Source organism: Aulonocara stuartgranti (genome assembly GCF_965226115.1).
Source record: "Aulonocara stuartgranti genome assembly, chromosome: 19".
Classification (NCBI taxonomy): Eukaryota; Metazoa; Chordata; class Actinopteri; order Cichliformes; family Cichlidae; genus Aulonocara; species Aulonocara stuartgranti.
The window spans coordinates 33,153,071-33,166,219 of NC_138955.1; the positions used below are offsets into that span (position 1 = coordinate 33,153,071).

The 13,149-nt window shown below is 44.2% G+C and overlaps 2 protein-coding genes across 4 annotated transcripts in view; both read left to right on the forward strand.

Moving 5' to 3' along the window:
- The window catches only part of slc3a2b (solute carrier family 3 member 2b), a 250,669-nt gene that overhangs the window by 100,579 nt on the left and 136,941 nt on the right, over positions 1 to 13,149 (forward strand). The gene's annotated exons all lie outside the window — the stretch shown is intronic.
- The window catches only part of LOC309696228 (ribonuclease inhibitor), a gene marked incomplete at its 3' end in the record, with an annotated part of 64,874 nt that overhangs the window by 24,799 nt on the left and 26,926 nt on the right, over positions 1 to 13,149 (forward strand). Inside the window, exons 4-7 of the mRNA XM_082517380.1 lie at positions 1,393 to 1,438; positions 7,136 to 7,236; positions 7,429 to 7,548; positions 9,175 to 9,322. Coding sequence (XP_082373506.1) covers positions 1,393 to 1,438; positions 7,136 to 7,236; positions 7,429 to 7,548; positions 9,175 to 9,322 — 415 coding nt within the window. The remainder of the gene's footprint in view (positions 1 to 1,392; positions 1,439 to 7,135; positions 7,237 to 7,428; positions 7,549 to 9,174; positions 9,323 to 13,149) is intronic.

Below are 13,149 nucleotides of genomic sequence, written 5' to 3' on the forward strand. Positions count from 1 at the left end.
ATATGATGCTACAACTCAGGCACGTCTGGCTCAGTAAGATGCTCTTCTACCTGAACAGCACGTGCAGCACATACATGTGTGTGTAACATTAGTATGTATGTGTCTGTAAACACGTTTGTTCTCGAGTGTGAGCGTCTCAGTTAAGATAATTCCAGGGATAAATTCAGCCACCTCTACAATTACACACCAGCCTCTCGCACACACAAACAGCGCCGTTCATGTCCCATTGATCTGCCTAATTCCTTCAACGGGAGCACATTATGGCTGGCGTCCTTTGTCTCCCGCCTTGCTCTCTTCTGTGCGGCAGTAGAGGCGAGGAAAGCCTTCCAAGTCCTTTTGTGCTCCACGTGTCTCTTTGAACAATGAATCGTATTTAGCAACGAGAAAGGAAACGAGGCGCCGCTTGGAAAAGAGAAGAAGGTGGCAATTCAGCGAGCCAGCAGAGAGGAGTCGACGCAGAGAGGGGGGGTTAGTCAGGAAGCCTTTGACTGACACGTGGGTAGAGAGAGGTGACAGGGGCTGGGCAAGGCTTTACGGGGCCTTGAGCACAACTGGGCACCCCGCACTGCAATTTGCTTTTTGTTGATGAAAATCAGCTAAACACTGGGCTCTGTGCAGCCTCCTTCCAGTTAACAGCACAAATGAGCTGAGGGGACCAAAGACGATGCACATTTTTAATTTGCTCACGTTTGGGGCCCCCTGGTGGATGTGGGGCCATCATTAAAGCCTCCACTATGTAATATTTTTTGCAGATATTCATTTTGCCGAAATGAGACATTTTTAAAGCAAAAATAAACAAAAGAAGGTGAGATATCTGCCAGGAAACAATCAGACCGACACGTGACTGATACAAACCATCTCTGGTCTTTGAAACAACAGAGACCTGAGGTACACATTACCCTGAACGACCTCCTGTAAGCGATGTTCATCAATCCACAGTCGCTGTTCCTGTTCCTTGTTTTGCTTGTCAGGGCAAAAATAAAAAAGTGTGTTTTCCACTCGCTGCACAAATCTGCCACCTCCAGTGATTGATGCAGTCAAATTAGATGTATGTGGAACACTGGCTCTGAAAATGAACACATCAACTGATGACCAGCTGTTTCTAATTATTATACACTGGTTAATTAGGACGCTGTGTCACCATCAACGGTGGCGGTAAACTGTGTGAAATTCATAATTCATACTGTGGCATCCAATAAGCTCCCCGATCACGCCAGCATAGCGTGGCGTGGATGGCGAGGCCGTACGGAAAAAGGCCGGGGAGGGTGGTGTGTGTGTGTGTGTGTGTGTGTGTGTGTGTGTGTGTGTGTGTGTGTGTGTGTGTGTGTGTGTGTGTGCGTGCGTGCGCGCATTCTTTGTCACGTCTCCAGCTTCTTCCTCTGTGTCTGTCAGCAGGGCGTGCATGTAGGTGGCAGCTTGGAGTGTCTGGATCTCAAAGGTAAGATGAGTCCTCACTCTGTCATTATTAAGCATGACTGTGACTGCATGCTGCACCCAGTCATTTTGTAATGTTTACACACACAAATGCATTTCTGCAATCTGCTGACCAAACAATCCAGTTTACCAGAAGCTGAGATTAGTTTTATATGGTTTTCAAACCAACATCAGATTGAAACACTAAACAGAGCTGATGTGTAACTCAGAGCCCGCTGGTGTGCATGTTTAGGGTCAGGGGTAGGGTTAGGGTGGTTTGCCCATGTTAGAAGCACTATGGTTAGTCACACATCTGGTCCTGTGTACACCAAATCTGTTAGCTAGAAACCAGCCAACAGTTTTTCCAGACACACAAACTATAAACAGGTTAGCCTAAGGTCTGATATGTGCAGTTATTTACATGCTGTGCGACTTAGCTCCGATTGGCTGGTTTCTATATTTCTGATCTTCCCACACACGTGACGCTAACAGGCGAGCTGCAGAGCACTCTGCAGGTTGAAGCATGTTTCTCTCCTCTCTTCTTCACTTTTTACCTTTCCATCAGAAATGCAGAGACACACAGATACCAAAGAGCCAGTATCAGCCTGTGATTCAGACTGCTCCAAATGATGGCCAACATACAGAGAGTGCATGTTAAAGACAGCAGCTTCCTGTTTCTCAAATACTTTTCAGCACAGCGACAAAATGCAACTGAGCCTAAATCCTGGTGCGCTGGTTAAAATGTTCACCTGATCTGGTCTCCAAGCTTTGCTTGTAGCACCAAGGTAGAGCTGACAGTCCTCCAAACCCTGGTCGTGATCTTAATGCTGTTATCCTGAAATAATGCTAAATATAGCATTTGATTTATAATAACAGACGTAAATCCTGGTTCACATCTTAGCCTTGAACCCAAACCGCTTTGCAGTGCAGTTTATATGCTGACACTGTGGGAACAAACAGACAAGGATGAAATAAATGGATGTTGACCAAACCCTAACCGTGGCTGGGTTGTCTGTTTCCTGGTGGAGAGGCTAAGCTTGACTTAACCTGACACAAATATCAAATCGTTATCATCAACTGAATTTAAACACAATCTAGTCCTGCTGATTAAAGTACAGTTTAGCTCTGAATGAAACTAATCCAGTCTCCCCTCAGTCTGTCGGCCGGTGATTTGACTGCATATAACTGGCTGAAGTTTTAAATCCAAGCTGGACGCTCTTCTCCTGTTAGAGGTCTTTAAACGTGCTAATATGGAGAGCGGGAGCCACATCTGCATACAGCAGCAGTGTAAACTTGTGCGTGATGCCATGATGGGCGTCACTGTCGTCACGCACTGATGACATCTGACTGCGGGTGCTGCTGCCTTATTATCTTTCCGACGCAGGGCGGATTAGAAAAAATGGGATTTCAGATGGCTCTCCCTTCAACCCCACACGCCCTCTGCCATCGCTCAGTTAGGTGATTATTGTTAAAACAGAGGGGAAAAATCATTTTAGAAATAATTATGATAGTAATTATCGTTTCCCCTTCTTGGCCAGGGAGATAAGAATGAACCCAGGAGATAGAGCAAAGGGGGAGAGACTAAGAGTCTTAAAAGTCACATGAATTTGCCTGATCAGTCACAGCTTAATGTGGAGTGTGACTTCTGAGCAGGCTGGAGTGACTTCCTACAGTAATCAGATTGCAAAGTGGTAACATCAAACCCTACAATGGCCTAAAGAGCTCAACGCTCTGAAAAGTAAGAAAATACCTTTATTAATTTGACAACACGTGCTGCAGTTACACATGACACCGTGCTGAAACCTGCAGCGACACAGTAACAGTGGAGCAGTTCATCAGGTTTGAACTGATGGAGACGTGTTCTTAGTGAGCTGTCCTCTGTATTTGCCTGCTTTCTTGAACTGTATTGAATTTGGGCCTCGATAATCCCAACAAACACTAAGAAACAGGGATTAGTGACAAAAATCAGAAAAGCACTTTTCTAAATGCGAACCCTCATATTTCATATTTCAGTGTAAAATGTGGTATCTGTATTAATTCATTGATATTGTAAGTGGAATTAATGACTGACCTGAGATCAGCTAAATCACACATGCTTAGGCTATGAATGCAAAGCAGAGATGTTATGTTTTCATTTAAAACTAAAATCCCAGTCACGTGTACAGCGGTCCCTCGCTATAACGTGGTTTTTACTGCGCATTGTGTTCTGCGTCCTGATTGGCTGTAGATCATTGTCAAGCCGTGTCTCCTGTACAGTGCAGAGTGCGTTCAGCTTGTCAAATTTAAACTAATCTTCGATCCTAGCAGTGTGACTCTGAAGTGCTGCACTGTGTGTTTGTAAGTTTCTCCCCAACAAACTCAACAATGTCGACGAAACGTTGTCACCTGCCTTTGGTTTCATTCTGTAACAGTGGACTTATTTTTCTATGAAAGTTTGAACTTTGAGAGTTTAAATGAGAGAAAAGGGAAAATGTTCATGCCTGTGTGAGAGAACTCTATAAAGTGTGTAGTGAGGGCTTTGACAGCCTTAAAACATCTGTGATAGTTGGCTACTTAGCTGATGTCATCTATCGCAGTAACTAGCTGTGTCCCAAAACGTCGGCTGCATCCTTCAGAGGACCCGGCCTTCGTGGTCTACGTGGGCCGGGTCCTCCGAAGACCGAGAAGACCAGAAGTGCGAGGCTGTGAAATGGGACGGTCTTGCCTTCAGATCTGCGTCACCGCTGTCTCGGTGGAGTTTAACAAACTCGGCCGTCTGCTCCTTGCTAACTAAAATATTACAGGACAGTGGAGTAAACTCTCGACCGTCTCACACTTCTGTTTAATCAGTTTTCTGTTTGACGTTTATTCAGCTGTGTGAAAACCCCGGAGGATTAATAAAGTTTTATCTAATCTAATCTAATAACTTTAATCTCAGCCAAACCAATTTACTCAGGAACAAATAAAACACTGAAAAAAGCCAAACAGTAACAATAATAAAAGTTATCAGAGTGACTTATATATCATGTTTAACCCGAGTAGTGAAAGAGCGCAGGGGGTTTGAAGACAATGAAGCCGGGAGTCCGCTGTTATTGACCCGGGTGGACGAGCGGGTGGACAGACGTCTCCGAAAACGTCGGAGCGCTTTTGCAAATATGCGATATCTTGATAAACCGAGCAGATATTTGAGGTTTACAGCTACATTCTCGCCTGGAAATATGTTAAAACTTTATTTTGTGACCCAGAAAGAGGAATAAGAATAATATTAAAACTTAGTAGCTGCCGCCATTGTTGGAAACTGGAATGGGCTGAGCCGCGCTATGAATTCTGGGAAATGGTGGGACACGAAGGACCTCCATCCTCCAAATCTGGTGAAAAGGAGGACGCGTTTGTTCGCCAGATTCGGAGGAGTCTACGAATTGGGACAGCCTTCATCGCGTTGCTGTGACGTAATCGGTCTACAGATGCACCCTGGGAGGATGCAGCCGACGCTTTGGGACACAGCTTCTGTGTGTGTCTATGTAGAAACTGCAGATGGTCAGATCAACAGCAACAGTATTTTATCTGCCATTGTAGAAATTCACGTAACGTAAACAATAATATGTTGTCCATATTGACATGTCAGCAGCAAACTCAGTAAGGCTGTGATTATAAGCAATGTTTCAGCTGAAGTACCAGGGGTCCAAGAATGTGCCAAGAAAATATCCCCCATAGCATTACACCAGCAGCATGAGCTTATACTGGTACAAGGTGGGTTCATTCTTATACCAAGCTCTAACTGTACTAGACACTTTCTGACTCATGTCCCCACTTTTTAACTTTACACGTTTTTTTATATTTCTTTGGTTCCTCAAAGGTTCCAATAAAAAATATATGTAGAAGTTTGGTGTCTCCCATCGGGACTTGGGGACTTGTAGTCCATGCCATGCACAGATTTTCCTGTACACTATCCCTACCACATGGTTGTACCTCTCAGTGTACGCAGTCCCAACTTAAACCTTCTACTATGTGTTGGATAGTCTCCAGGCACCTTTGCATAGTCTGCAACTAGGCCTTTTCTAGCCACTAAGACCAGCTCATTAGTCCTGCTTACCTTCTGCAGGTTTTTGGCTGTGGCTGCCTTCTATTAAAGTCCTGCTGACCTTTTGTCCATGTAGTTGTTTTATAAATCTATTATTATGCCTCGTTGCAGCTCCATGTCTCTGCATCACCTTTGTAACCATTTGACTTCACATCCACTCTTCTCTGTAGATCTGAGTGAGGTAGATTAGTGAGTCAGTGTCATGCATGCAGCTTTATGCATGCACAGGAGGTGGCTTGCGTTCGCTCCACTGTGGAATCTGTCCTGTATCTGCTCCTAATGATAAGCTGGATTAAGAGGTTGAGGCCTGTGAAGAACACCTGATGGTAACTTTGGGAGTTGGCCTGCAGTGTTTTCTTCTACGTTCCCTTTGGGTTCCTGGTGAACATGATCAGCGTGCAGGAAACTGACTCGTAGGCTGTCCAGTTGCTGTCCCTAGTGTTACCGTCTCGTGTGCAGCTGTATCAACCAGTTACTGGTGTTTTGGCTCTCTGGTGTTATCTCCAGTACCGTTTATGAGCTGTGCTCATGTACTGACTCGTGTGCCTACTCACCTTGGTTCTAACATGTGTTGTGTCTCTAACTGGAATAGTAGCATTTGATCAGTTTTATCAGTCGTTTTACATGCCTCAGCATTTTAAAATAGCATTAAACATGTTTTGTATTGCATCTCCTCTGCCCACAAACAAAACACGACAGATGGAACATGGTATTAATTAAGTCATGTTGAGTATTTTACCAAAATAAAATAAATGAGTTCTGAAGTTTTACACGGACAGGAGCAATGAATAACAACTACATATTAACACTGCAGCTAAAATGTGAATTTGGATTTAATTTACACAAAACAAACCACATTCTGCTGTTGCATGTTTATAGCACCATTTCCTGCAGAGGTGTGCCCATCACTGAGTCTGTTACACATTGGGCAGTTTTTATGTTGCACCAGTTTTATGGTATCATTTGATTGTCGTGGTTTCTATTACACGAAGCTTCTGGAGATGACTACTGGTTTGTAGTTGTGGTATATGAACAAAATAGGAATAATTTGAATGTCATTATTACGATATGTCAGTATGATTGACGTTTGAACAAAACATACTTCTCTGTGTGATGTTATGAGTATAAAGTGGCATCAACGTGACTTCCTCAAGTAAATTATAAAAACATAATTAAATGTATTAGTTGTAATTCACCACTGGGTTCTGGCACAGAGGATAAGTTGCCAGTTTAGACATTGTTATATGTATATTGCTATTATATACCATTAAACTGTTATTTCACATTCAGTGTGCAGGTAAAGTAATCAGACTACATTTAGCAGCTTCAGAAGTTGAGGTGCTGTGTTATTGATTACGATGGTTTGCAGGCAGACAGTAATCAATGGACCCTCCAACATTCACATCTTGGAAGTCCAATCATGAAAAACTGGAGCTGTCATTATTTCTCTTTCTGTGTTTCTGATTAACTCTCAGAACTTTATTAAAAGAAAACACACACACACAGATAAACTTTGCTTATAAGGGAAGTTGTTTTGTCGTGATTTTTGCTGAAATGTTCATTTCAGAAAAAAAGGATAAAGCACATTTAGAGTAGTGCAATTTTGCCTGTTAGCAAACAGCCTCCCAATTATCTTCCCTTTGATTGCTTGCCTCCATCAAGGTGAGCGATTAGACCACCGCTCCTGTGAAGCTCTGGAAGTCGTCCTGAAATCGCTGCACTTTGATTTCATCAATCTGCAGGCAGCCCAACTGGAAGAAAATGTGAGTTTTATGAGCAAAACTTATTTTGCTCATCTTCATCTTCCAGTTGCAATACAGTTTCATATTCAGGCCTTCCCTTGTATCAGATTAGAGGCTATTTTTTTCCTTCCAAAGAAACTTCATAACATTCCTGTCAAATTTGGGGCCTTGCTTTCTTTATTTTTTTCCCTCTGCTTTTTTTTTCTATTCCAGGGAGCATCGTCCTTGTTGGATATGATTTTGTACTATGAATCTACAACACATCTTGACATTTCTGACAACAGCAGTATGGGAACATCGAGTTGGAGGGCCCTCGCTCATTTGATAAAGCAGGTTGGCTGACGCAGTGGAATAGCAATCTTTTCATGTAGGCTATCTCCCAGGGATAATGTACATCCTGCAAAGTGAGTTTGTGGCACATTACCGGGACTGAAGATGCAGGGCAGAGCAAACCGGGTGAGAAGTTCTGCTATGAACATCAACACAAACGCTGGATTATCACAACTAGCATTAGCAGGCATAGCTCGTTAGCTCTGAGGGTTAAGTGACTGTTAGATTAATATCATCAGGGAGGGACAGAAGGAGAAATTTGACTTTGAGTCCACGTAAAGACCAAAGGACTGTCGAAGCTTCTTTGGTGCTGCTGCATTTTAACCCACGGCTTGGTAAGAGCTGTGGCACATGTTGTGGCAATAACAGTGGATCTCACTGACTATGGTAAATGTCACAACAGTATAAATATTTATGGTTTTGTGAAGTGTTAGAATTCAAATGAAATGAAGGCAAAAAAATGAAAATATGACGAGCACGGGAAGGAACAGTTCAATTCAGTTTTATTTACACAGTTTTATTTATATTGTAAGGTCGACCCTACAATAACACATACAGAGAAAAACCCAACAATCACATGACGCCCTATGAGCAAGCACTTTGGTGACAGTGGGAAGGAAAAACTCCCTTTTAACAGGAAGAAGCCTCCGGCAGAACCAGGCTCAGGGAGGGGCGGGGCCATCTGCTGTGATTGGCTGGGGCGAGAGAAGGAAGACAGGATAAAGACATGCTGTGGAAGGGTTAACATATCTCTGCATTAGCTTTGTTGTAAGTGTTTGGTTCATTTTGCTACAATTATGACTTAATAATTATTTATAGTTTCACTTTTAGTTTTAATATCAGGGCTTTCATCTCGGGGTCTGTGTGGGGACCAGCCTTGGTCCACTCTTTGTGAAGCCCTCCAGTGGTTTCAATGAACATTTATTGTTGCTTGTTCAGTTTTCCTTCCAATCAACTTTCCGTTAGCAGTTTTCCAAACAGCACTCAGTGAGCAGCCGGCCTTTTCAGCAATGACCTTTGGTGGTTTACCTTACAGAGGGTGTCAATTATCGTCTAGTGACAGGTCAGCAGGCTTCCCCATGATTGTGGTTGTGTGTACTGAACTAGACTCAAACTAGAAATGAAATTTCCTGATAAGTTGAGATTTTCATGAACTATAAATCATAATCACCAAAATGTAAAAAGTAAAAAATCATTTTCTATGTAATGAAAATGTTTAGCTTTTTGAATAACTTATGAAAATTTAACCTTTTCTCATTTTTGAGATCTACTTTGATAACCTTGGCCGAGACACCCACATCTGCCCCAACAGCTCTCCATATCCTCCAGCAGCATGGACCTAACCTCCCTGTCACTCAGGGTTGTTCTTTCTCCGGGTTTTTTCCCAGTGTTTGATGTCAGGGAGGACAGACAGGTCAGTCCAGTGTTCGAGTGCGAGTCCTTAGAAGCACCTTCTCCACTTGTCTTTCCACAGGTCTGAGTGTTTGACAGCCGCTGGTGAAGCTCTTTCTTTCAATATTCATCCTCCCCTTCTCTTCTTTTCTACTCTTGGTCAGATCAGACATTCTGACGAGTCTTTTTTCTGCAGTTGTCTGTATTCACTCTGTCTGCACTGTGTGTGTGTTTCAGAGTGTGTGTCTCTACAGACTGGATGTCTGCAATGTGGCCTTGGTCGACTATCCTGTCCAGGCTCTGTCTAAAGCGCTACGGAGCAGCCGGCTCACAGTGCTGCACCTTCAGCATGTTCAGCTCAGCGGGATGCCGCTGTACACACTGGGTAAGACGTGTCCGTGTGCATCGCCCTGCACTCGCAGGCTGTTTTTTTGCAGCGATTTTTAAAAATGTACTTTTGAAATAGTGTCTGTGTATATAGCATTTGTGTGTGCATGGATTTAAAAATGTGGGTTTTTGTGCACGTTTATATGTGTGCATGCATGCGTGGGGGTTTGTGTCCTGGCTGCCAGAGCCTTTATAGACATGTGCAGTGGTGTGTAAAGTGACAGGTAAGAGATTAGGCCTTTAATCCAGGTCCAGACCTGCAGGGAGGGTCACAGGTCAAAATCTGGTCCTGCTGGCCACAGAACACACACTCGTGCACACACACACACACACACACACACACACACACACACACACACACAGTTTGTAGTCGTGTATTGTTAGATACATATTAGGACGTAATGGGATGTGCACACACAGCTATACATGTTTACAGCATACGAAGACCCACAAATGATTCAAACTTCAGTACATCTATCTGACATTCACTGATTTTGTGACCTCTCAACACTGTGGAAGGACAAGGAAAGGAGAGGCTTTAGGATGGTGACTAGGAAGGTTGCAGGACTTTATGTTCGTGACCTGTGCACAGACACACACACACACCTACAAACACACAATCACTGGGTGAGTATATAGCACAGAAATACACAAAAGGCTAACAGAACACCCAGGGTGGGTACACAGATGGACAGATATATAGCATCTCTCACACACACACACACACACACACACACACACACACACACACACACACACACACACACAGTGTTACAAAGAAAGGAAGAGTTGATTAAATAATAAGTGCAACGTGAGTAGTTATTAATAGCCTTAAGGAGGCAAACCAGACAGTGATGTAGCAGTAAATTTATCGCAGCGCCCAAAGTGCTCTATGGAAAACTAATTTTCTTGCTTTAAAGCCGCTTTAATTATAATCCCACAACAATCACAGGACGATGTGGTTCTTTGAATCCTGGTACATGAACTGGTGTAATAATAAATCCGTCTCTGTGTCCGACTGGGACACAAATATCAAAGACAGCATCTGATCTCCTCTCAGCTGGGAGCAGGCAAAGACCCAAATGGACACAGTGTGCCGCCCACTCCCAACTTGTTCCTCCAACATTTGCAGCTCCTTCCTGGATTTCTTTGATATTTTCAGGCTGCTAAAGATTCTGCTCCTCCCATGCTCATCATCACCCCACTCCTGCCTCTGCTATTACCGAGGCCCACTGGCGCCCTCCTCCTCCTTCCCTCCCAGCAGGGGGTCCCAGCTGAGGATCATTGCCTTCGATTCGAGGGGCTTGTGATTGCGGGATTGGGTGCTAGCAGTGGAGTCGACCGGATCAATCCCACTGATACCACCATTTGGTTCCTACTGTGCCTGATGACAATGTTGGCATTCCACATGCAGCCCAACAGGCTTGATCAAATCTGCAGCATCGATCTGGATGGAAGGGCAGCGAGGACCTAGACAACACAGACACATGTACAGTACACATGACACAAATACACAGGGAACGCCCACAGCGCACACATAAATACAGAATATGTCTACAAAAACAGCGTCTCAGCTGCGATAAAGAAGTGAAAAGACTAGTAACGATGGTGTGCACAGTGATATTTGGAGCAGAGGGTCGCGGAGCTTCGCTGGTGCTTTGTTAGGTCTCCTGTGCTGAATACTCTGCTGTTAACAATGGCTTCAAGGAGAAACACTTCTTTGGTATAATTACTGAAAGAGATTTTCAGTAATTACACTTTGTGCTGTGCTCCTGTTTTCATGTTCAGTCAGTCCTACCCAGCTGGCCTGTGTTGGCACTCACAGGACAGACTAGTACAGTGGCACAAAGTTCATAACATTAGCTTCATTTGGTTAGGGCTCAGATTTCCTAGATTTGAGATGTATTTGGGCCATGATCCAGAACACCTCCCACCGTGAGCAAGAAGCAGGAGCTTTCGATAGCTGTGTGCGATACTGCATATTTCGGTATCGATCCGATACCAAGTAAACACGGGCCAGATCGCCGATACTGAAATCGATACCGATACTTTTCAATAAATAAGGTGGATGCTCATTGAATTGCTAAATCTCAATTAATTAAATTAATTTAAATAGTTAAAACCCAGGACATAATTAGCACAAAGTTTATAATTAAATAGAAAATGTTTTATTATCATTTTTTTTAGAAACATGTTAAATAAAAAGTGCCGCAAACCAGGAAACAAATGAAAACAAACAAGTACTGTTGAGAAACTATAACACTAAAATTACAATTAAAATCCTCAACAACAAACACAACAACTGGTGAAAATATAAATATAAGTAAACAACCCCCAAAGCGTCTAAGTCACGTGACGGCGCAGCATCTAAACACAAGAGGGGGGAGGAGCAAAGTGTGCCTGCGCTGACACAGGAGCGGCGAGTCCGGCGACCTGGCTGTTGGTCTTTGCTGAAGCACAGCACAGCAAACAAGAGCAGAACTGAAAGTAAAGAATCGACCAGGCTAGTATCGATCTGATACCGATGCTGACTTGGTATCAATAAAATCGATATTTGGATCGATCTGCCAGCACTAGTTTTAGATTCCACCCTCACCAATGGAGTAAATGGTAAATGGCCTGTATTTATATAGCACTTTACACAACCAGTCATCCACCCATTCACACACACATTCACACACTGGTGATGGCAGCTACATTGTAGCCACAGCCACCCTGGGGCGCACTGACAGAGGCGAGGCTGCCGGACACTGGCGCCACCGGGCCCTCTGACCACCACCAGTAGGCAACGGGGGAAGTGTCTCGCCCAAGGACACAATGACCGAGACTGTCCAAGCCGGGGCTCGAACCGGCAAACTGGGAGGATGGATAGCTCTGCTAACAAGGACATGATCTTCCCTTCACATCAGTAAACAGTGCACAAACGTGTCATTAACATCTTTTTTACACTCACATAGTTTCTTCAGGGATTATTAAAGTATTGTAATTCTGAAGTCTGTCATTGTGAGTTCCAACCCTAGCCCCGAAGAAAAAGGTTGTATTTTTGGAAAATATCAAATCAATTGATGTTTGTCTGATAATCTGCTGATTACCCAGACAAAACAATTTAAAAAAAAAAAATAAACACCCAGCACGCCCCTGCGGGCGGTTTATCCTTCAAGCTCGGGTCCTCTACCAGAGGCCTGGGAGCTTGAGGGTCCTGCGCAGTATCTTAGCTGTTCCCAGGACTGCGCTCTTCTGGACAGAGATCTCCGATGTTGTTCCCGGGATCTGCTGGAGCCACTCGCCTAGCTTGGGAGTCACCGCACCTAGTGCTCCGATTACCACGGGGACCACCGTTACCTTCACCCTCCACATCCTCTCGAGCTCTTCTCTGAGCCCTTGGTATTTCTCCAGCTTCTCGTGTTCCTTCTTCCTGATATTGCTGTCATTCGGAACCGCTACATCGATCACTACGGCCATCTTCTTCTGTTTGTCTACCACCACTATGTCCGGTTGGTTAGCCACCACCATTTTGTCCGTCTGTATCTGGAAGTCCCACAGGATCTTAGCTCGGTCATTCTCCACCACCCTTGGGGGCATCTCCCATTTTGACCTCGGGACTTCCAGGTTATACTCGGCACAGATGTTCCTGTACACTATGCCGGCCACTTGGTTATGGCGTTCCATGTATGCCTTGCCTGCTAGCATCTTGCACCCTGCTGTTATGTGCTGGATTGTCTCTGGGGCATCTTTACACAGCCTGCACCTGGGGTCTTGCCTGGTGTGATAGACCCCAGCCTCTATGGATCTTGTGCTCAGAGCTTGTTCTTGTGCTGCCATGAT